Source organism: Diorhabda carinulata, chromosome 1, assembly GCF_026250575.1.
Source record: "Diorhabda carinulata isolate Delta chromosome 1, icDioCari1.1, whole genome shotgun sequence".
NCBI lineage: Eukaryota > Metazoa > Arthropoda > Insecta > Coleoptera > Chrysomelidae > Diorhabda > Diorhabda carinulata.
In genome coordinates, this window is record NC_079460.1 from 39896494 (window position 1) to 39923165 (window position 26672).

Sequence of the window (26672 nt, forward strand, 5' to 3'; positions counted from 1 at the left end):
CTTTTGACATAGATAGTCCTTATTATAATATGGGTGCTAAAATTTTTTTTGTTACTAACTATTTCCATATATATGCCTGAATGATATAACAAAAATGATAATCACAATATGGGTGGAATAATGAAAACAGTAGTTGATTTGAAACTATTTCCGATTAAAATTATCATATTCGGCTTCATGTCTTCGTCAGAATAGAAGTCATCGAGCTTTTCTTATTTATTTCTTACAATACATTCATCGGTAAACATATTTGAAATGTTCCTCTTTGAATCTCTTGTATTTTTGTATGAAATTTTACGTTGAGTCAATCAATTTGTAATTTTTTAAATCTTATTCTTTCATTTGAGTATTTGATTCCAAGACTATTCAACATCTCCTCTAGTTTTTTCTCTTATTTTTACATGTAGTTACGATTTCGCTTTTAATCTCCATAAAACAAATATTTATCATTCCAAAATCATAATTTTGGACCACCTAAATAGTTTTTAAGAGTTGCTATATGTTGTAGAACTAAACAAATTTAAGCATGATATGTAGAAACTAACCTATACTTTTGGTGATGGTTTTCTCACATAGATATCATTTAAAGAATACATAAAATGTTTATGTACATATATTTATTTTAGCCATTGTTCGCTTACTGTAAAGTTGATAAATTACTGCTTTGGTTTTTGAAAAAAAAAAAAAAAACAATAATTATTTGTGAAGTTATAATTGGCATTTTTCATTATTTTAGGAAAACGGAAACGACAATGGTGACGATAATTATTATAATAATGTAAGTATATTCAATTTTAATTAAATGCGACAATATACAAGTAATTGTCAAAAGTAATCGGTATTACCAGCTCATTTGTACAGAATATGTTTTCTAATGCTGCAACTTTGAGAAAACATAGACCTGGATAATTATTTTGGTTCGATTTGGAACGATTTCTCTAAGGTGTATTTTATTTGTTATTACCAGTTTATTTTGAATAAAATGTTAATAAAATTAATAAAACCATTTCATCTTTGGAAAGTTAGGAGAGGTCATAGTGGTTCCTTTTAGAAAAATAAGACATAATTAAACTATTGACCATATACAGAATATTAACATTCATATTTATATTTTTGTTCCAGGGCGAAGTTGATACAGGGTAAGTGTTTTGAAAATTTAATATGAACTATTTTTCCAATAAATAAAGATACCAGATTAAAAATATGAAAAAATAAGTTTGTCATATAATTTTCTAGTTTCAAATACGTCAATTTTATCGAGAATATTGTTAATAATATAAGAAAATTTATAGTGTTCCTAGTCTATAGTTAATACTTTAATCGGAAAAATTTGAATGTCACTGACCTCCTCTATATATTGTAGATCTTATTGATAAAATATGAATCTAATTCATCTAATCTCGTATTTACTACTGCTGCCAAAAAAAGATTTTTTTGGCCGGACCGTCAGATTTTTTTGTTAATTTTCATACGAATTTTATGATATCCTCGGGGTCGTTGTAAATATGAATCGTATCAATCTCTGGCTGAATAATTATAGGTAATTGCAGGTTTAAGGTTGTTAAACGCCATTACCGTTTTTTTAATTCGATGATGTGTATAATATTCCAATTCTAAATGTTAACTATTTAATTATTAGTTAGTATTTTTTGTTTATATCGTAAACTCATTCATCAATTCCACATTGAAGAATATTATTGAGAGCAGTCACGTTTTTATGTATTAAAGGTCTTTATAAATATTGAGTAATCACGCAAAACTTACTTAACTTCTACATTCTAACATAGGTTAGAGGGGATATTTCTTCTCTATTTGGTTCTATCGTCTGTTTTCTGTTTAGTCCATTTCTCTATTTTTTTCGAGGCTGTTTGCAAATTCTTTATCCCATTTTCTTCTGGGTTTGCCTCTTCTCTTCGTTCTATTTTTCTCAGTATTTTCATTCCACAACTTGTTATTTTCTGCTTCAATTTGTTGGTTAGCACCTAGGATTTGAAATCGTAGATCAGCATTGCCTGTATCACTGGTTCGATGATTCTCGTTTTGTACGTTTTGATATCTCTTTTTTGTCTTAAAATACTCTGTATGAAGAAATTGTCTTATTGAATCCTGCTGGACACCTTTTCGTCAATTCTTCTATCTGGTCTTATTCTTCTTATTGTCCCCAGATACTTTAGCTTATCCACCATCATCTTTTCCAGTTCTTCTATTTGCACTGTTATTTCTTTTAATTTGTTTGATATTTTCATTATTCCTGTTATTTGTATGTTCATTTGCAGTCCATACTGCTTCATTTCATTACCCCACATGTACTCCGTTTTGTAGCTCTTCTTTTGTGTTACCGAATATTAATAGGTCGTTTCCATATATTAGTCCGATTATGTAGATTGGTCTCGTCTGTTTTTTGTGTCCTGTGTGTTTTCTGCCCTTTTTTGTTTATAATTAAAAAGAACAATAACCAGGCTTAAAACGCTTCCTTGTCTCACTCCTCTGTCAGTTACAAAACTACCCGGTAAGTTATTTCTTCTCAAGAATTTGAATATTTGTTTTCTAAACTTTCGCTTTTTTCCATTTTAGAAATGTCGTTCAGAAAAATTTCGAACTATATGCAAAAATAAATTTGTGGCTTTATTGGAATTCTAATGACGAAATCTTTATTTTTATTCCTCTTTCATTCAAAATGTTGAATTTAATCATCTTTTTGTTTATCTCAATTTTTTGATTTAATTATATTTTATATACTTAGGTATTTTCAATTATCAATTTCCGGTGCTTCCATGGAATTTGTAAAAATTCATGAAATTATTCGTTTATCCAAAAAGCTTGAATCCAAAGTTGGGTATAAACATTATGGAATAATTCTAATTTCAGACCAACTGATGACGAAGATATCGGCGAAATATCTGGAGACAGAGATTCTGATTATGGTTCAGGTGATATCGATGATCGTGATTATGACAACGTTCCTTCGACCACTACGTATAGCGTTGATCAAGGCCATCCAAGTAAGTTAATAAATATTATATCTGCAAATAATATTATTACTCTATTTCCATTTCTATTTACACAAAATCAGAATATTGGAAGCATTCACAGTCCCCGGAAACGAATAAAAATATTATACCTCTTCCAAATTAATTGTCTACTTCCCAGTAACGCTATCTTTACTTCAAATTTAAATTTAAAAACAAGATGAAGTTTCCTATTTTAGAAGCCCCAGAAATTATTACTTTTTCATTTTAATATGGAAGGAAATTGATCATTTCATTCGAAATCACAAGAATTTAGCTGATTATTATGGTTTCTATGAAGATAAATTGAAAGGAAATGAAGAAATGTTAATAAATATGAGTGTAAATAGAGATGTCACCATGGATGTATCCAGCAATATTTAAAGTATCAATCCCAGTTTTGATTCAATAAGTTCAATCAGAAAAAGCATTATCATGTATCCAATTCAAGGCCACGTAGAAACCTCCCGGCTTAACAGTCCAAGAGATAATATAGAAGAAAAATTAGAAGTATCATGAATATTAATTACGTTCATTCCGATGCTCATATTAATTCACTGAGAATTGCAGATTTTGTATATTTGTATTAAAAATTGAATCCGATGTTGTTGAAAATGTTACTTGAAATTTTTGTTTGACTTTTCACCATTTTTTGTATTTCCAAACGATAGATGTTGATAAAATATCTAAATATTTGCTTCTGTATCAACTGATTATACGATGTTTTTTTTAGGAATATACAGGGTCGCCTTTACTATTCAAGAACCATATCAAAATGAATACCAAGATCGAAATAGCCAACAGTTCAAGACTTTGGAACAAAGAATCAAAAGATCACTCGAAAATGTACTTCAAGGCATTCCTGGAGAACTTTTTATATCTGTAATCAGCTTGGAGTAAGTCTCAAATAACTTAATAACACATTTTTCCAATAAGTTTACGAAAGTTTGGTAAATTTCGACAAAGACAAAGTCAATAAAAAATGCCAAGGGTTTATTTCAGTAAAATAATTGGAAATATTACCTCTTGATACTTGAATGGCTAACACTTTATCCAATTTATTTATTTATTATTCGAATGAATATATTTAGGTGATCAAATCATTTGTAATGAATTGTTTTATCCTGTTATGAAAAAAGAAATTTTAATTTTTTGTTGTTTTCAGGAAATCTCAGGATCTATTCAAAATTCGAGTAACAATCGATATCGATTTCGAAGGAAATGCTGGAAGTGATGATATAAAACGTGCCATCTTCGAACCAATTCACACTAATCATAGACTTGGCGATCTTACAACTACGAATCCAGAAGATCTTAGATTCATTGAATTCGGAGGTACTTCAGATAAAATAATAAATTCATTTTTCAACACACTCATTGTAAATGTTTTATTTTCATTATTTTTGTTGTTAAATTTGTTATATACATTTTTTTATTTTAATTTTATTTTTTTTATTAGCCGAAGGCCCACATTGTTCTGAAGACGAACTGAAATGTGGAAGTGGGCAATGCGTTGCTAATAGTTTACGTTGTAATGGCGTTAATGATTGTAATGACGGTTCTGATGAAGAAGGTTGTGTATACGGTACGTTACACATTATTAATATTCATTAAACTCTTTGTTCCAAATAAAAGTAACGATTTTTACTTCTAAATATACAGATTTTGGGTATTCACCAAATATGTCATACAATACTACGAATGTCTAAAATAAAGGTTAAAACTTTAATAAACTAAATAAATAGTAAATATATTTACAAATAAATTCATTATATTTATTTGAAACGCACTTTTCATCAATAATATTTTCTTATACGAAATCGCAGCAAATATGTTTTTGATTAACTAGTAGAAACAACATTCTGTATAACTATTCAACTGAATTTGTATTTGTCCTTTCCTTAAATCTACACGATGAGCAAAAATTCATCTTAGTCTTTATCTCTTCCTGTTTATTATATTTATGAGTGTATATCCAAGTCCTGCCTATATTTTTAATTTCATAAATGCCAAAGTAATATCTTCTATGACTTTTCATGAGTTTCAGAAACGGTAATTACCTAATCGTTCACGAAGTATACAGCTTTTGATATATCAAGTTATTTCTATTCTCGACACCCAAAACATAAAATTTGGAAGTCACCAATATCTTAAATAATTTTTCCACAATGTTTGAATTTTAGTTTTTGCATCCTTATTCTTAGTACTTATGCTCATTTTTTTGATTTTTTTGTCGTACCGGATATATTTTCGATCTAATCTATATGCCTCCCATCATTTCTGTATTTGTACTGCTGTTACCGTTTTTTGCAGTTCCTCTTTTTTTCCGGTAACTTTTATTCTTATTTTATTACTACTGATTTATATTTTGTCTCCTTAAATAAATGTTTTTGGGATTCTGGTGAATCCTCAAATTTCAAATAACATCAATATGGTTACTTCCATTTCTACAGCTCTATTTTTTGCTCTTTTCATATTTCTCTGTTGTTTATATTTTGTTATGAGAACATGTTTCTGTGATATGGGCTTAACAAAACTTTTAAACATATTTTATAAACCCAGAACCACCCAAAACGGAACCCCCTGTAACAGAATCCACAACACCGTACCAACCAAATGAGGTATTTGTTACTACAACGACAACTCAGGTTCCTGTTACTGAACCAGTAACTACAGCCCCTACTACTACCACAACTACAGAAAAACCTTCAACAACCACCACTACCACCGAAGCAACAACACCTTACGAACCACCTGAACTACAAACTACAACAACCACAACAGCACCAACTACTACAATTAAGTTGCCAGATGAACCGGAACTACCTTTCATTGATAGTGGTAGTGGTGCCGGAGAATGTCGTGCAGATGATTCTGTTAGATGCTCAGACGGATCCAGAGTTATTTGTGCTGATCAAGTATGCGATGGAATAGAAGATTGCGACAACGGAGCCGATGAAGATAATTGTGGCAGTGCCGGTATAGTTTTTACTTTTTGGTTTTAGTTTAATTTTGGGTTGTCGAAATCAAGTCTGGTGATGGTTATGGTAGTTTAGTAGAAAATTATTGGAAATTGTTGGTAACTACATACAAAACGAAAAAAAAATCTGCTTTTGTGCAGAAGAAAAATTCAAAAGTAACGCGTCAGCTGCTCAGTAGAGCTCCTGAATTTTCATCTTAAATTTTATTCTTATTTACGAAAAAGAACCTCGGCAAAAAATGCATTTTTCTGAATAACGTGTTCGTTTCATAAATAAACAACAAATTCCAACAAAGCAATTTCCAATTATTTTCAAAGTTTTGCAGAATTTCGAAATATTCACTTAAATAATATGGAATGACAACTTGGACCAGCTAACATACTTATAATACTCCAAGCATTGCTTCATCTTCAATTAGGATCAGAAATTAACGACGTCATTCAGCAATAATGGAAGGAAATCAGCTTTTCTAAGAATCATCAATAATATCTATTATTTAACCTCACATTCGATTTTAACGTTTTTTTTTTCTTGTTTATTTGTATTAACCTATTGTTTTTTTTATGTTTGTGTACATAAACTATTTCAGACACCTTTACATATTGCTAATGCTTGTTAATTTTTTATTAATTTATATATTGAGAAAAATTTTATTATTTTCGGTTATAGACTATGGCCTTGAACATTTTGAACAAGAACTGACGTTCCTTGTATTCATAGTCTAGTCTAATTCGAACTTGAACGAAGTTAACAAGAAAAAATAAAAAATTGACAGGCACTGATCATGCTTCTCTGTTCGTTTGTGACATAAATATATTTTGTCTCAACTATTTGATTGATTTTTTTTAGAGTGTCGCCAAGGCGAGTTCAAATGTGATGTGTACAGATGCATCCCAATATCACAACATTGTGACGGCAAAGCTGACTGCACTGATGGCACCGACGAACATAATTGTCAAAAAGGTTAGTAATTATTTTATCGTTTCAAAGGAAAACATATAACGATTTATCACGTTCTAATTAGCCGCTTTAACAAAATTTAGATTATGTACTCGAAGGCGCCATCTTTCCGTTAGTAGAGAAACCAGATATTTGTGTTTATAGTAGAAATCAAAATAGGTAACAGGAAACTGTGTTTTTCTATATATTTTCCAATAGGTGGTGTGCATGTAAGAAATTCACATTTTTGACGATTTATTAAATCAAATATAATATCTGTTTATTTTGAATTACTCACTAAAATTTTCGAAAAAAAATTCAAATACGAGAGGTGGTTGAAGAGAGAGCACAATAATAATTTTACATATCAAATGAAAATTTGCTAATGAATTTTAGGGAAAGAACATATATTCAAGTTTAATTGTACTTGTTGTCCTATTCTTTTTGAAACTCAATATTTTCAAAAAACAAAAATTCTGTAGAAATATTGAGGGGCTTGTTTTTCATAAAACATGTACTGAAATTATGTTATAGGTAATATTTCCGTACCCTTTCTTTTTATGAGATTCATAGAACTCATATTGATTTTAACAACTTATTGAGGCTGTTAGAATCGTACAAAAAAATTATCTTTCTACCATAAAACCTGTTAAATAATATTTGTCATCTTAATTATAATCACTTGACAACATCATTTTTTAACTAGTATCTAACAAATAGAAAAGAGGATATGATCTGTCTGTGTTTAATGTTATAAAAATAAAGAAATATCCTATATCTTCGAACATTTCTTTGAAACAATGTTCCAGAAGTTTCAATTTTAAATCTTTGTTCCAGAATGTAATGACCAGGAATTCGCTTGTGATGATCAATGCCTATCGCTTGATAGACGATGTGATGGTATCAGGGACTGCATGGATAATACCGATGAAACCAATTGTCCAGGTAAGCTCTAGAATTCGACAAGATATTCGCATCAAATTTATCTTAGTTGATGATAATAAATTTGTAATAATTGAATAGGTATTTCCATCGAGAATTAAATCGGGCTCTACTTCATTCTGTATCTTCTCTGTTTCTAATCGAATATAAATTGTGATCATATTATCTGGCAAGAACCACAGTAATGTATATATGAGACATTCAATTGAAGATAACTATAATCCAAACTCTTTCAGAAACATTATTTATTAACCTCAAAATTTTCACTCAACCCTTATTTCATGGGTTATTTTTCGAACGCCTAATCAAACATTTTAGAGCACAATCAAATGCTCAAAATAATATTATAAAAATAGATAAATGTAAGACCGAGTTCTGAGTTCTGAGTCCAGTAATACACGGTTTTTGACTTTGGAAGTTTAGATATTTCTACCAAATGTATATGTCGATATAATTTGAAAGTACATCATATACATAGAGTATCAAAAACTTGTCAATTTCGAACAGCCAGTTTGTCATTAACTCTAATTAAAACTAACTACATTTTGCACTACGGTGTTGCGTTACAGAACCATAGCCGTTTTCATTTTTTCATTACATTACAGACTTTTTATCAATCATTAGTATGGAATGTAAGAGATAGTATAATGTTTATAAAATTCAATGTAGTCGAAATTTCTTAAAGCATGTAATCGATTTCCCCAAAACTCAGTAATCTAATTAATCGCAGCACTGTACAAAAACGATACGTTATTTAATTGGGAAGTAATACTTGTATTTTTGAAAGAGGAATTGATCTGTTTCCGTTAGTTGCACTTCTTTTGATGAGCAACACATCTAGGGATTCAAACATCGATGTATCGTTCAGAAATATCGATGTTTTAACATCGATATCGAAACCTAAAACATCGATGTTACATCGTTCTTCATGATCGATGTTTTATGAACGATGTTAGGTACACACGCTGACACACAAACATATATATTTCTTAGTCACAACTGTCACAAGCTTAGATTTTTCTATTTAGTGTCTCGTTGGGGAAAGGGAAATGCGTTGGAGATGTGGGATGTGGGAAAAATCAAAATATTACGTATAACAGTCTCTGCTACGATAGATACACAAATAAAACCAAAAAAATGGCCGAAAACTGTATAGTGAATAAGTCAGGATACCGGATTCGTTCACATCCCTACTCCTTGATGATTGCTGGATGAGAGGTGACACCTGGCCACCTGGCGGGCATAACTGATCGATTGATAGTTGGTCAGTTGCCGACCGGCTAGGCTGGGATTTGATCAAATTGAAACATAATTAAAGAAAATTGAAATTATAAATCTGAATAAGAAATTGTACCTCAATTATAATATTCAATTGTTATCTTGTAACCATATTGCGGATAGAAATTTAAGTAGCTACTGTGACATTATGGGGCCCATGAAAAATTGAATTGTCCGCCGCTGTATTGAACACGGAGATGCGCTAATGAGGTTGAAAACCTATAATTAATCCAAGTGAGAAACTCAATATATATAACGACCGTTAAACAAAATCCCGCTCGATCGGAAAAAGTTAATTTGAAATTGTTTATATTAATGAGCGTTTTGGAATGTTTTGCTGGAAATCAATTAATTAACGACTTCACTAGGTACATATTGTGTTACAACAGGTAATATAACACCTATTATTAATAGTATGTAGTCATTAACGATTTTTTTTCATTTAGTGACATTCAGTGACTAGATAAATACATATAAGCCTAAATTGTAATCAAGTCATTATAAAAAATGAAATAAATATTGTTCGACACTTGAAAAAGTGTCTAATTTTAGACAGTAGAAAAGTACCAAAAATTGTTTTTTTAAACATCACAATTATTTACTACTGAACAGTTCATCAGTTAATTTGGGGGGTATTATCGATATCGAAGGGACGAGTTGTGAACAAAAAAATAGATTAATAGGTCTTTTTAGGGTGGGGTCATTGCTTTCCACTTTTTGATTTTTGATTTTTGTGTCTCGGGATGGAGAGGCCACGATTTTGTGTGTATACGAAATTTTAAGTTTCTCACTAACGTCTCCAATGGTGTTTGTGTTCGGACGGATGTCTGTACTTGTACTTTTTGTACATTTTTATTTGTGTTTGAGGTTAATCGTCTCTTGTTCTTTCATTGACTCAATTCCACTTTTAAATCGCTCATACCACTTATGAACAATACATGAACTTTTTTAGCAGAATGGAATAATGAAATAGATTCAAACTTACCACTGCTTATCTTAACACACAAAATGGTATACGGCATCTAGTTGAAATATATGATATACAGCTATGAAAATTCATTCACTGTATTTTTGGCAATATGAAAGGAATGTTTTTTCGATTAAAAATTTAAGAAATCATGAACTGGTTTTAATCACAAAATGCTAAATAGAATAAGAGACAAAAGTTTGATGTAATATAATAATTAAGGTTATAAAACTCTTCTTAATGAACTCAATGATATGTTAATAACAAACCAGAATACGCATAATGGCAAGTTTTGTTTTATAGAAAAGTACGTTATAAAATAATGGTAAAAATAGTGAAATCAAATACATTTAAAACATTACTTATGGCTATTTTGTCTGTAAAAGTCAAATCCACGAACATCAAATGTCTTTTTCGAATCCATTCAAATTGTATACAAGAAACTGATATTCTTAAATAGTCTAAAGACTTGTTGAGACTGTTTTTATTGTTAGCAATATACCCGAGGAATTTTCGAAAATAAATTCATTATTCTAATATGCAAATACATAATATTTTTGATGATAAATTTAACGAAATTACAATTCAAATTTTTCCGTGACGTTGTATAAAAAAAGTCGTAAATGTGCTTTGGCATTTAGTTCTTTTGTTAACTTCGGTCTTAAGTACCTAACTGCTGATGGCTCTTCATATGTAAATTTCTAATTTTGAATATTCATTTGTCTCCTCCGAGCAGGCTCGACATCAGTTGATTAACCCTGTGAATTGTGGCAAATTCATTTTTGTATAGTATAAAAAATGGCGTGTCTTATTTGAATATAACGATCTCCGGGAGAATTTCGCTTAAAAATATCTAGGATAATTCCTCAATATTACGGATATATATGTCCTTAACAATCTCAAATTTCTTTTCATTTCATTTTTTTACAGATTCGTCGATTTAAAACAGTTTCCATCCATATAAATCGAATCGAATGGAAAAAATGAAAATACAAGTTATTTCTGTGAAATAATGTCTCTGTGTGTCTCTAATGAATATTCTCACATTTCTTCGGTACGTGATGCATTTAGTCAAATTCATCATTTAAAAAACCAACACTGTATTATCCCCATAATTAAAATTATTTCTACCCTTGGATCAAATGTTCGTTTCAACATATTTCTCAATAACACAATCATACCCTTCCTAACATTTCACCATAAACTTCAATACTTTTCCCCCATCGGACCTTTTCATACCCATTACCTTTTCACTCTTCTCGTTTAATAAATCTTTCCTTACTAATTAATTCTCCAAATCTCACAACTCGTCAATCTGAATTATGAACAAACAACACTAGCTAATTTTCACAGACGGTTCCAAATTTGAAATCAGCGTAGGATCCGCTAACTTTTAAACAACACTTCATGTAATTTCAAATACATCCAAATATTCTTCTCTGTATTGCTATACGCGAAGCAGATTCTTCAAATGCCTCACAATGCATACCAAGAAAAATTAGGGAATCATTTCATCTCCTTGTGCCATGTTCATAATCGGCGATCTTACCTCTATCTGTTTCATGGTCTAAATTTTCCATAGGTTATCAAGGGTGGTTTTCCATTGCTTTCTGATAGATAGTAAATGTTGTCTGTACACGGGTCGACTTAGTTAACAGGGAAAGTACCAGAAGGCAATCCTAGAAATCGCAAAATTTTTGGTCAGAATTCGACGGTAACAACAATATTTTCTAAATTGAACACAACTTACTCAATTATCTGGAAAAGACAACTTTTACTTGAAAAGTCGGCTATAGACTTACATTAATTCCTCTCAAATTGTCCATTCTGTAGCTTCATATTAACAAAAGAACATGGAATCATAGATTATACTCACTCTTCAAAAACATTCTGTTCTAAATTTGATATAAACCAAGAAACACTGAAGAAGTAAATAAATTAAGATGGGTGTTGTTTCCCTATCATATACTCATCAATTAATTTTTTCGTAATATTATTTCGAATTATTATTCAGCCTTTTTCTTTGTGTAAAAATTTTTAGCTATTTCCACACAAATCTTTGGATGTTCTTGATCTTTTCCATATAATTTTTGGTAGTCTTATCCACGAGTTTCCGTGGAAAAAAATTATTGGTATTTTCTATGAACTGAATTTGAAAATATTGTCACCCTTCCTAATACTATTTATTTTTCCATAACTTCCGAAATTATTCTCATTCATTTCGTTTCCACTTTTAATATCTCTTTTAAATTGTATTGTATATGCGTGATTTTTTGGTTAACATTATTAATAATTTTACGTCCCTTCATTTATTCTATTCATCTCGAAATTTGTTGTTTCCTTCATTCAGACAAACATGTTTTCAACTAGCAAAATATAATGCAGGAATATCCAATTAGTATAGTTTCGAAATTCTTTCACAAATCTTGGTTCCATTTTGCCCTTAGTGTCCTTGAAAAGTAATTCTATCTACCATAATATAATATCAGAAATATATATATATATATATATATATAAACCGAGGTTAACTATTGTTGCGATTTGTAGGAGTAACAGACAATAACAACAAACCACATATTTTGTTAACTTGAGAGGGCGGATCTGAAGAACAGATGTACTTCAGTTGACAGCCGTCTTAAATATTTCTCTCATTGTTACCAAGGAACGAACGAACCAGATAATATTAAAATGTTTACTAGAGGGTCTTTGAATGGGAGATATGTACAATAAACTGTTGTATGTTGCTATATTTAAGAGTAACATAATCATTGTGTATAAAACATCGTATTTTAAGTATTGTACTTGTAAAAATAACCAAAGAAGGTGATTTTTCTTGGGCAGAGTTAGAATAAATAACTTCTAATTAGTTAAATCAGGCTTGGGAGAGTAAGAGGTTTCATCAAGTTATTGTCTAAGAAAGTGAAGCAACTATCAACTCAAATTTATTAAATAAAATTATAAACTTCGCTCTAATCGTTCAGGTCTTTTATGATTAATAGTTATTACAAGAAACCCCATATATTATATTATTAAATATGGAAACATCTGAATATCACACAAACGACAAAAAGCTAGAAATGTGTGTTGCATGGTTGCCATAAAAGTATAGTTTCACATTGGAATAAAACTTGCTCCTGGAAAGCAAAGTAGCTCGATTTTTAAAATGGAATATTTGTTTGCTCTATTGATTTTTTAGAAGGTATACTCAGTATAAATTTTATAATTACGCAGATCTAACGAACGGCAATTAAAAGAAAAATTATTTGATATAAGGGTAATGAGAAAGTTAGCAACAAAGTGTCAAAATTTCTATCGTAGTATTATAATTGTAATTACGAAAAAAGTATTAATCATTTGAAGATATGAAATGAGAAAAATGTTGAGAGCAAATTGTTTAATGAACTTGATACAAGGGCTTACGAATTCTAACCCTGTATAAGAAGGTCTAATAATTAAAAAGAGAAATTAAGTTTATTTAGTTTCTTTATTCAAGTTATTGATAAATGAAACTCATTTTCTCTTGACGGCTCAATTTTTTGGGGAAAGTATAAATTTAGTTTTTAATATATTAATAACAAATCTGCTCAATCCCATACGAATTGACAGATATTAATGGAACCATAACATTAAGTTTTATCGGCATGATTTGTGCAAATGTAATTTTCTATTCTTAAATAGATAGCGTGCCATTATTGCACACGAAATCCGAACGGTAATAGAAATTATGTTCAAAACCACTTTTCAGTTTTCATCACGGAATTGTTTGATTGAGTTTTATTATTTTTTAATTTATGAATACCGATATTTTTCCAGTAAAACCACCCTATACCACTGCAAATTTTTTATGATCTCTCTCACCTTACAGTTCAAATTATTTCTTCTTGTCCTTACTATTTAATAACAGACTAACTGCTACTACATTGATTTTGATCGCTCGAAGAACCAAATGAACTCTTCAAAGAGGTTAAATTTTATGCAAAAGTGTATAGATCTTGAAAGACTAAGTCGAGTAGAGATTTTAAAAAATGAATGATTGTCTAGCTAGACGAGGTCATGGTCTGCACCAAAACTTCTCAATGATTCTAAATTTTTGATGAGTCACTATGATTTGTGTGGTCTAGCGCTACACTGATGAAAGACAACACCCTTTCCGGTAATTTTTTTTTCAATTGCTGGCTTCAATGCCTCCAAAAATTTAGCATCGTCTTTGCAACTTTTTGTGAAATTACTCCGATTTCTCAGCACGAATTCACAAATGGAAATTTTCAATGTTGATTCATGTGGAGCGCAAATATCGGTATCTAGCCTTACGTGGATAGATCGAAACTGTTTTAACGTCAACGTTTAATTCTATAGCGATGAAAATAGTTTACATCATGTTTCCGATAACTTAACGATTAACATTTGTCCGGCGAGGCGACCTTTAAGATGCAAACTCTGATACTGGCCAAACACTCATCACAATTTTCGACGCGCCCCAAGGGGTTGCTACTTAAGTTTTGAGATAGACAAATAAAAACAAGTATTTAAAATTGAATATGGCTTAATTGTTTTTCAAAATATCCTACATTAAAATCAAAACACTTTTGCATCCGTTTGAATCAATTGTTAAAGCATTATTTTCTTTTTGATTGGGGTACATTCGAAACATGTGATTTGAACGCGCATCAACCGCTTCTTCAGGTGTAGAAAAACATTGACCTCGGAATTTATTTTTGATCTGCGAGAATAAGACGAAATCATCGGGTGTGAAACAAAGACTGTACGGCGAACGACCTATCAATTCGATGTTTTGACTGTTCAAAAATGTTCTACGTTGATGTAAAAGACATGTCCAGTAATTCCGGAGAAACAGGAGACCATTTGCTTGGAAGAGCTTCATGGAGTGGACCTACTGCTAAGTATGTCTATGTTTTCTGGCATAACAGCCGATTTTGGACGAACTTCACTGAAGCGAAATGCAATTACGATTGAATTGGGAATTCGGAATACCAGCGAAACACGATGGCTCGAGATGGTGTTTCATCACTATAGGTCGAGGCGAATTGATCGGCACACTGTAGTTGGTTTAATCTACGTCTGAAGTAATCGCAAGAAATTTTTTTTACCAACCTAACCTAACTCAAATAGCACTCGTATTACAACTGAGTACGTTCACCATTAAAAATATCAAACTTTATGTTGGCAATATTAGATTTAGCATATTCACATCAGTTTTGCCACATTTCAAAACTTGAGTAGCCAACCCTCGTATTATTTGACTGGGTAAACTTACACTAAAATGTATAGATTGTAACCTACTGAACATCTCATAACATGACATCACTTTATAAGCATTCCCTCTCCATTTGTTTGCGAAATTTTCAGATAACAATTTCGTATACATTGAAAATAATTTAATTGTATTTGTATATGTATATTTTCAAGTTCTATTTGTAGCTGCAATTCATCGTAACTATAAAATTATACACATAGCTTCCTTATTGTCATTTCAAGCGCAATAAATTAAAAGTAATCGACATTAGATTCGAGTTTCATATTCCAATTCATTTAAAATGTCCATAAGTATTAAACAAACAATAATAAATTAAAACCGAAGACAACAGAAATTGTTCGGCACGCGATCTACTAATAAAATGTAATATTACTTTAGCGATTGTTAACTTCCACAGAATATTCCATGCACGTTTGTCTACTTAAGATTCCATAATTGCTATTAAAACCTTTTTTCTCATATCTATTTATAATATAATAAAAATTGAAATATCTGATTTTTCATATTCAATATAATTTAAATATATATCCGCAAAGTGGAATAAAGACTCAAGCATATGGTTCCCCCTTCGATTTATTTTCAAACTCTCTCCCTTGGTGAGTGTTATATACTGTACAAAAAATTACAATAAAAATTATGGAATCTGGAAATCGTACGTTATAAAATAATTACTACACACAATACAAGAAATATAAATGTCGCTGAATGCTGGTGATGCGAATATTCAAAAATTGGATATTGTAAATTAATGTTAGTTCGACTTTTCAATTAAGTTTTGTTATTTAATAAGAGAGGAGTCAACTTATTTGTATCTTCTCATTGACGTACCACACTATTTTGTACTCTGGAAAAACTATCAGCAAAGATTGCTGGAGGTGTACCTATAAAGACTCTTCACATTCTATTCGAAAAATTCAAAAAGTATATTAACGACAGATAATTCAAGGTTATGACTACGCAAGAGAGATTTTGTGGTAGCCCTCGGAATCTCATTAGACAGCTAAAGAAAGAAACAAGAAGTCGACATGATTATGTGCCATGTAGACGAGACCACCATTATCCTGAACCAAAACAAGCAGATAAAGCGAGAACTCTTGACATATGATATGGTTTACACATGAAAAAAATAACAGTTAACATAACATAACATACCCCTTGAAACAGCGCTTAAGAAGCTACGATGAAAATCTCTGAATTAAAGTATAAAGTGTCGCAACATCCACCTTATTTGACAGATTCACTTTCTTGGACTTGATTTTTTCACAACTCGAATAATTTATTACCATTAAACGAAGAAGTAATAGCGTCCATGGATGCGTATTTCAACAGGGATGGAATCCACAATTTAAAACAGTAAAATCTCTTTAAAACCATAAAATCGTGTTTTTCGAATAGAATTACTAAACTCATTGAACAACCTTTGTAGATTGTTAGAGGTGGAAGAGGATAATGCAAATCGCTGAATGATTAAAATCTTTAAAAGTTTGTAATTTTTCAGTACATGTATTTCTTTATTTTGTCTACCTTTTACACGTCAATTTTGATAATTATCCATTCATCAATCTTCGCAATAATAGTTGGAATTCTTCGTTGGTTCAATATTTCTTTGCCTTCTAATATCTAATTATCTTATTCTTGTAACCATAGTACGTTTGGAAATTACAAATTTCATTTTGTCATATTTTAATAATCGGATATTGCTTCTGATATTACCAAATCATAACGAAAATTGGAAATTTAAACTAATCGCTTTTTGTTTTGTTCCAGGTATGTACTTCCATTTAGATTTATGTTTATTTCAACTGTAGAGGTAAGTTTTTCAAACTTAAATCTGATTTATTATATTCCTACATTTGAATATGCGAATTGGATAAATTCACGAAAATACCATTACTCATTTTGGTGAAGAAACAAACAACTATTTAATTAACAGCTAAATGTAGTTTTCTCACTAATACAATAGATTATCCGCTTCAAATTTACCATTGTTGATATAACAAAAATTTAAATGAATTTATTGGTGATCATTTATTATTGTTTAATAGATCGATAAAAATATCATCATACATTTCTTTCTTCTATTCTGGTAATCTAATTTTTCATCTCAATTTATAGCCAATGTCTTTTAGCGAATACGTTTCTGTTGTATCTAAAGAAACATAAAAATACAGAAACTTAAGAAAAAACATTCATCTCAAATTAAACATTGACGGCGGAATATACCTTAATAAAAAACTGGGTTCCGTGAAGGGATTTCATTTTCAACGCGAAGATTTTATTCATACCAAATTACAAACAATAGCAATAGGTTGAAATCAAGTCGGTGAATAACAGTAGCGTACATGTTTCTAGAAAAAAATATAATTCAGTATTTTATTTAGGGCGCAGTTATTAATAAATACATAGTGTCACAAAATAATATTTGCATGAATTTACGCAAATTTACTCAAGTACTTTCCCACTACCTTCCAAAGTACTGATTGTGGTGGTCTTTTCATTATATCAATTATATGATTTTTTTGCCATTCAAATTGTCTATTTCGGTTATAAACTTTTTCTCAATGGATAGAGATATTGAACCAAGTATAGTTAATTGAATTTGTAGATGTTCTTTTATTAAAAATTTTAGAAGTCGTAGTGGGCCATTCAATGCTCTGCTATAATTTCTTGAATAAATAACAGACAGATTATTTCCTGATAGTTCTTTATCAAAATTTAGAATAACATAACAACGTACTAACAAATTTGTAGAAGCAGATTCAGACATAGTAAGATTTAACTGGTGTGCATAGCAATGCAGGTAGTGAGCGAATTTTTTAATTAATGCTTGAACGTCTGCATAATCATTTTGTAGGTGAATTTTGAATTGAAGGATCTACAGAAGTTAAACTGTGCTCTGCAACACATCTTTCTTTGAAATTTTGCAACAATGTCCGTAGTTTGACACAGAATAATGCCAATATTAATGATATATTTAATTCAATTACGGAATAATAAAAATAGAATCGGTACCTCTTGAATACTTGCACAGCCAGTGGCCAAAAAGAAAACTATGATCTGGGTCGATTACTGTGTGATCGTTAAAAATGAATTTTTTTGCAACGCCCTCTAAAAACCTTTTTTTTTTTTAATTTTTTTAATTCAAAACAAAACGTGCGTTACATGATCTAAGTTAATAAAACGAATGCAAGAGTATAACGATTTGTTCACAAAATATGAAATAATTCGTCACTCAAATCTCAGATGGTTATAGAAGAGAAGCTATTAAAAATACGAAAGAAAGCTTACTCGAGGCTTTGAGTGAAGAAATCTAAATTTTAAAACAACATTTGTTGCTATTGTAATTTTAAAATGAGAATATCATTTTGAATATATTTCATTTCTTTTAATAGACTAAATCAACTGGGAGAATTTTTGTATTTAGATTTTTATTTATTGGTATTTTAATCAAATATTGTGATTTCCATTGATTTGAGTTCTATAAATATTTGTATTTCGAATAAAATTGTTTTTTCTTGAAAAACTTTTTGAAAAATTAACTTAGATCGTGTAGAGGTACGTGTTGTTTTGCAATAAAAAAAAAATACCAGTGTTTTTTCATCAAAAACAAGGTTTTTAGGGGGCGTTGCAAAAAATTTAATTTTCATCGACCACTCCATTCTACATAAATTATATTTTATAACGGAATCCATCTAAGTGAATACTATTTGAAAGAATATATGAGCAATAGATGAAGTGACTTATTGAGTCGTTTACAAAAAGAATTTTGACTTACGGCTATAATTTGTAGTGGATTTGGTTCCCGCCTATTTGGATGTAGAATGGCACAACTGTGCCGAAATCATACTCCGGAATTAATTAAATAATAGTAATGTGAAAATTCCCTAAAATACAAAGTACTTTGTATTGATGGCTGCGGAGGAAACTATCATAAGTAAATATAAACGCGAAGAAACATTATTTATTAAAATAGAACATAAAAATTGAATCCCACGAACTTAAATGATCCCATTGTCCATAACTAATGACATTGTATATCAGTTTGAAAAAGTGTCAGATTCAAATTAGATAACAAAATTAAATCGTATAGCATTTCTAGAGACAGTATCTAGGATTATTAAATAGTTACGCGTACCTACTATGAAGCTATTAATGCAAATGGTTCTGAAAGTTTATCAATACTTCCAGATTTGTTCGTCAATTTCGTTTATATTTTTCATTTTGGAGTGTTAATAATGGCAGTTGATATCGAAGTGTTGATATCAATTACATTACTACCAAATGCTTCATTAGTAGGCTTTTTGTTTGACCGAGTTTGTATTTATAACTTAAATTAGTAAAAGTGATAAACAATTCTGTCCTAATTCTATAATTATCGCTAACGTATATATTAATAAAAGTCACAAAAAGCAGCTTTTGTAACTGTTAAAGAAAATCATAGTAACAATATTTTTTTGTATATATACAGTCACATCGATTGATGATATTCCGATGTAGACAGATGCCATTTATTATGCCATAATCTTAAAACAACAGTTTCACATTATGCAGAACTACTTTTTCCAATTCTCTTACCTAGTTGCTCCATACATCTGATATCTTCTTTAATACCTACGTGGGAAGGAATCCATAAATGTTCTAATTCTTTTCATTAGCGGTATTGAATGTCTGGTGTAAAGTTGATTGATGATGTGAACTGAAATGAAAGAGTGTCTATTAATAGAGACATTGGATAGTTAAGTGCCTGGAAAACGACGTCCAATAATACTGAATGAAATTTGTTGGAACGGAAAATTGTTTAATATTTTTAAACAAAATTTCCCTCTTTGAAATATCCACCCCTGCAAAAATGAATAACTGAGCAAAATGAAACGCAACCTCTTAAATATTCTTGTAGAATGTTGCGTATAAAGATACTAACTGGTACGAGAAGTCAACTCGAGAACACGACAACTAAACAACGGTTGTAATAATTTATTTTATTGTTGATTGTTTGTTGCATCGTAATATTTCATTTGTCGAATCGTCTCTTTTTTCGTATAGGGTATTGTTTGGTATATTTGAAAATAAGAGTTTTATTTAAAGAAATATCAGGAGTACAAACTTGAAATTCTTCCCAATGTATATTCATGACATAACGTTATGAATTGACCCTTGCTGTAGTATAGAAAAGTATACGTGTGAGAAAGACCTCAAAGGGAAAATTGAATAGGGGATAAAGATGAGAAAATGAATCGATTCGCACAGAATTTTGAAGAAATACTAAATGACTGCGAGGAAAAACTAATGAAAATCAAAAAGGTTCAACCAACAAAAGAGAAAGTGGCGGATTGCTTAAAATGAAGAATAATGAGAGTACAGGAGACAACAATATTCTAATAGAAATTTTAAAATATGAAGGCGACGACTTAAATAGAAAAAAATTGGTTCTTGTTGACACAAGTATGGCGTGTAAAAAAGGAGGCTTTAAAGCAGGGTGATCGGCAACAGACCACATTTTTATTATGAAATAACTTCAAGAGCATGCTTATGAACAAAATAAAAAAGGTATGAGGCAATGGAAAAATTAAATATCCCAGATAAATTGAGAAGACTGGTGGAAATGACGATACGAAAAACCGGGACCAAAGTAATTTTGGAGAGCAGTACTTCCAACAAATTCATTATAATGGAAAATATGGCCCCCTGTCCCTTATTAGATTAATTCTGTAAAACCTTAGTTCACGAAGTTATACTAAAAGAAAGTGATATAAAAGTCCAAGGTTTGATATAAAGAAATAAATATAAATGTCTAGCATATGCCGGAAAACATGTCGGTACTCATGACGAGATCCAGGAAAGAACTTGAAAATATAATAGTTACAGAATGGAAATGGAAAAAAGAGTTAAAATCAAAAAATGTATGTACTAAACTATAATAAACTCACTAGTTATTTACGAATGTGATTCCTGGACAATGAACAAAAAAGAACAAAATAAACTAGAAATATGAGAACGTAAACTGATTATAGGAGAGAGGACAATTGATCTTGAGATGTAGTGTACAATCTACAATAATATATGAATAAATAAAATGTCATCAATACTTTTTTTCTGTATTTAACTTTTAAGTTATATTATTTCAATTGAGGAATTTAGCAGTTTGAAACTTCATCCACCGCTTGTACTACATTAATAATCGAAATTTAAATCGTGACATTTTTTTCTCTATTTTATGATTCATAAATAAAGACGCGGATTCGTTTTAATTGATACTAAAAATACTATTTTTAAAATTTAAAAATCTGATCTCAAATTTATTGTTTTTATATCCAATTTTTTTTCTATAACTGAAAGCATAAAATATACTTCTGTAAATACTAATAAAATTTACGATTGGTGTTAAAATTCACATTTTACAAAATCGTGCCAAATATTTGGGATCACTGAGAATGCTGCTGACTCAATCTTAGCTAATTTTAGACGAACGATTTTATTCAAAATATTACATTATTATTTTGACAGAAAAACACATTCTATCAATAACATTTCAGTTATTTGGAAAAGTATAGATACAAGGAGACCGAACGGTGTATAGCAATATTTATGTTCACTAATAAAATACCCCCCAGATTATAGTTTTGTTTTTCTGCGACCGATTGCGCAAGTATTCTGGACGGGTATTTTTTCAATCCTTGTATTCCTCATGTTCTTTTTCTAACCTTGAAAATATCAACGCATGCGTTAGAAAAGAACACTATTTACGACTTAAGCTACTATTATACATGCTGGCATCGTTATCAAGCATTTATTAATATAATATTCTCGAATCGAAGTTATTAGATATCGGTTGAAGTACCAATAGAAATCACTACAGAAAAAGAAATACATTAATCAATTTGTATAAACTCATATCACTAGTTTGTACACGCGGCTTTCATATCTCTGCCAAAAGTTGTTGATTATTGTTATCAAGGTACCAGTTAGCCAGAAAGTTTAATAAAATTGCTCTGTCACCTCTGATTCTAGAAATACTTTATTACTGAAGAAACTTGGTTAACTATAAACAAAATTGATGGGAAAATAGCCCTTTAAACATTTTCATATATCAGTACAATAACAGTACTCCCCTGCTATTTTTTGAAAATTTCTCTTCTTTAAAAACATAAACTGACCAAAAACATAACAAAAACTATCAGAACTTTGATACTCTTTGGACGTCGAGTAAGAATGAATGAATAAAACATGTGACCTGAGCATTTCTGCTAACACTTTTAGATTTAAAGAAGTAATGAATGTGAATGTCAAATGAATTATATAAAATTCGTTTCAAAAGATATTGTAAGTAAAATTTGATTATTGTTATATATTTATACATAAGTATTCGAAAGCTCAGAAAATATATTAAAGTTAGTCCACTTTGGTGTTTTCTTGCCACGTTCCCAATGAAAAATTACTCATTATATATATATATATATATATATATATATATATATATATATATATATATATTATATATTCGGTGTCAATGTCAAAATATATAAAACAGTGATATTCATTTAATTTGAAATAAACTGAAAATGTGGTATTTCTACAGAAGATTCCGATATTAGTAGTATTTATAATAGCAAATTCAGATATTTTCTTAATAGACAGCAACTCAAATCTCAAATGTTCATGACCTGAAAGATTTAAGATACACACATTACGAAATTATAAAAGCAGTTATAGAGAGAATTTCTGCATCCATTTTATACCGTAGATTTTTGCGTAATTCTCCCGAAATACTTTATAACATTATCATACAATTTTATGGGTAATAATAATTTAACAAGTTATTATTAAAACATGTTTGTTTATAAAACTGTAAAATGTATCTAAACAATTTCACAGTCGGTACTTTTGTATTAATTGATTTGATATTATAAAATTTGCTACTGTACGCTGCAAATATTTGAAAGCAGCAAATTTATCTTTATGGCAATTACTTAATTTTATTATCTTTGTTTCGTAACAAATGCTTTAAGAAAAACAAAAATGATTCAGATAATTGTTTGACACTAAGTGAGATCACCTCATTAAAATATATATGTATATCTTATTGAAAGACCTATAACCTCTATTGTTATCTCGAATTTATTGGAAACGTAAGTAGGTAAATCGCATTTAACATTTTAACTTTCCAGAATAGTAGTAGATAAATTTTTAAATTCAAGTTTTATGTTTACAATATTATTCAAAATTTACTACAGACTACTTATTTTTGTACTTGTGGTATAGATAAACGCAAAAATTGAGTGAGATAGCTTCAATCATTATAAAAATGAAACACAGAATGTACTGTAGTCGATGAACAAGGCTTGCGCTCCGATATTTCGATCTCAGATAGAGATAACAACGTTTTCTATGATAAGAGTCACACACGACATCGACGAAACGTTCATATATAATTTCAGTATTTATTTATTTATTTTTATTTTTTTTTTAATTAATGAGTCAAAGCTAAAGACCGACAAAATAAAACTAAATACTAAAGGAATGTTTAGGAACATCAAAAAATATTTACGCTTCAACTAATTTGATAGAAATGATCCTAGAGAAATTTGGCGATCAGCTATAATGAAAATAGAAATGTTTCCATAAGAGTTTTTCGCAAGCGGCAACTCTGAAACAGATGGATTACATATCACTGGTTTTTAACACAGTTTCTGAGCGTTGCGTTTCGTTTTCGGTGGAAATGTGAAATTCCATCCAGTTAACATCAAAATAACTAGTTTTCATATTTATGTCTAAATATATCTTCAATCTTTAGTTGTGGAACAGATTTTATTTAATAACACGGATTTTATACAGAATTTCGAAACCAATAAGCTATTTTCAAAGTCCAAAGTCAAAACGTACAAAAATCGCAAGCCTCGCCAACCTAAAGAATATAAAAAAATAATAGCTTCAGCTTCACATTGACCTACCAAAATAATAAGTTAGAAAATACTAGTAATATGTTCAATTTCTGAACTACCCTATGTACTGATCATATAAGCACTGCCAAATGCATTTTTCAGAGCAATAAAATGTATCTTTTACTAATTCTTTTCAGTTCAGTCGCTTACTTGATTCCTCATTTTGACCCTGTCTTCCTGGTATAATTATTTCGCAAACATCTTTACTATCTATTATTTCAGTTGCAGCTGGTCAGTATTCATTTTATGATGATGTAACCGTGCCACTCAATAAATAATCTCAAACACACCATTGAATCCCGTATAACATTAGGGTCATCCGATCAATCAATTAACAGTTTCGAAGTTTTTTAGTGGAATATGACGCTTAATAATATAGATGGAAAATACAATAACTTTTGGAGTTATCCGCAATTTTTCTAATGTAAAGATATCCTGTTCTGGCTCAGTTCAATTGGATCGTTAGAAATGTATATTTCATTCTTATTACGTCATTGTCATTTGACTGAATTTATTAAATAAAATTCAGTTCAATTGACTTCGTCGTCTGGCATTTTTAACATCTAGATATAGCTGTTATCAAGATTTAATAAAGTATTACAAATTTCTTATATCTATAATGAATATTCTGGTCTACAACATTGTAGCTATTACTAATATTATTATGCTGAAGTGAGTAGTTAATGTATTTAAATAGACTGCATGCAATTCAATAAATTTTATTTATGTCACCCTAAAATTGTAAATAACGTTAGATTATAATCTCGGGAGATTGTGAACTGTCGAAAGATTGTAAACCGTAATATATTGCTCACAATTAAACGCATTATTTTTCGGTAGATTGTAATCTATCGTAAAGAAAAAATGTTAAATCACAATCTTACAATTTTCAAATTGTCAACTGTCCGAAGGCTGATTGGTCGGCCTTACAGTAGACCGCTCTGTGTCTACAGCTAAAATGAAACAGGTGTTAGTAAAATGAAATAAATGCATTTCAAGATATCAAGTATATATTTATTATTTAGTAGGTAATCAAAAATTCTGGCATCACACGGTTATCAAAATAAAAAAATCGGAAACGTAAAATTATTTACTTCTCAAACACAAATCAATATTGGAAAAATAATGAAATTTCATACAAATTTAGGAATACTGAAACTGCAAATATTGGCACCGCATATCTATCTTTCAACCTAACCTAACCTAACCTAACTTAACCTATGGCGTCGCGGGGCATATGCCGTTCAACCAATTAGATGCGGTCTATAATGCGTTAAATTGTAAGCATTATGTTATGCTCCACATTCCACAATCTTTTTCCTTTTCTGTAGCTTCATAATAGAATACCATTATTGTTGATGAAAAATCTTGTTAATTTTTTGTATAGATACATTTCCAATTTGTCATTTGTCATTTGTCATGATCTCTCATTTCCATTGAATACCTCCTTATACCTCGATAAATATTTTCAAACATTCTAAATTAATCTGGCAAATTGTTAATATTGTAGGATGATTTTTTGTGAGTAGGTGTTCAACTGGCAGTTTGTATAAAACTAACATAAATAACAATCTTGAATCTGCTTATCTCACTCATAAATTTAAAGAAATTATAATTGGAATTCGAAAAAGTGGATGATCTGTTTATTGTTATTATCGGAATGATAACAATTTTAATGTTACTTCTCTTACTACTTTCCTGGAATTATGCCAGAAGGTGAGCTACATTACATATTAAATTATGAAATTTGTTTTCTGGTTTATTTTTAGTGAAAAATCGAATGTAAATAAACGTTCCCGATAGTTTCAAGGTCTCGAACGATTTGCATATAGACTGAAAAGTGACACGGACAGAATAAAAGATTTTAAATATAGAAATCACTTCATAATGTGATTGAATTGACTGTTGCTAAGACATTTAACTATTCTTAGGCATGAAGTTGTGAATGTGGATGTATTGTATATCTAGAAAGTAAAAAGCTGGTTACTCCTGATTCTTCTCCTTGTTTACATTAACTGCATAATTCACACCAACACTACACCAGCTCTAAAATATCACATTTTAAATAATTGTAATGCAAGTATATTTATATAGAATTACATAACAATTTTACAATGATTTAATATCATGGAAACAGCGAATGTAAGAATTATCTCAACATTTTTTTTTTAATACAATGAGTAGTTTATTGATCCGCGCTGCTTGTCTGAGCATCTACGGCCTTACGTAAGCATGTGAGAAAACAAAAACATCATCATCCTGCAATTTTCTTCTACTTCCCAAGGCGAAGTCAGTACTGTAGTGGACAGGAGTTTCAAGTGTGGAACCATCAAAATAGAAGCG

At 30.0% G+C, this 26672-nt stretch overlaps 1 protein-coding gene and 1 long non-coding RNA gene across 30 annotated transcripts in view; one reads left to right on the plus strand and one right to left on the minus strand.

The window, feature by feature from the left end:
- The window catches only part of LOC130891028 (basement membrane-specific heparan sulfate proteoglycan core protein-like), a 251525-nt gene that overhangs the window by 110403 nt on the left and 114450 nt on the right, over window positions 1-26672 (plus strand). For 27 of the 29 annotated variants that reach the window (XM_057795615.1, XM_057795511.1, XM_057795537.1 and 24 more), the window contains 9 exons: window positions 737-778; window positions 1123-1139; window positions 2869-3002; window positions 3742-3904; window positions 4174-4343; window positions 4468-4593; window positions 5571-5987; window positions 6839-6952; window positions 7766-7873. In XM_057795615.1, coding sequence (XP_057651598.1) covers window positions 737-778; window positions 1123-1139; window positions 2869-3002; window positions 3742-3904; window positions 4174-4343; window positions 4468-4593; window positions 5571-5987; window positions 6839-6952; window positions 7766-7873 — 1291 coding nt within the window. The remainder of the gene's footprint in view (window positions 1-736; window positions 779-1122; window positions 1140-2868; window positions 3003-3741; window positions 3905-4173; window positions 4344-4467; window positions 4594-5570; window positions 5988-6838; window positions 6953-7765; window positions 7874-26672) is intronic. The other 2 variants (XM_057795642.1, XM_057795587.1) reach the window with 2 other exon arrangements.
- LOC130891296 (uncharacterized) lies at window positions 17468-20024 on the minus strand. Its single transcript, XR_009058878.1, has 3 exons — window positions 19966-20024; window positions 19166-19274; window positions 17468-17738 (listed from the first exon to the last, which is right to left on the minus strand). It is a non-coding gene; the product is annotated as an uncharacterized LOC130891296 (long non-coding RNA).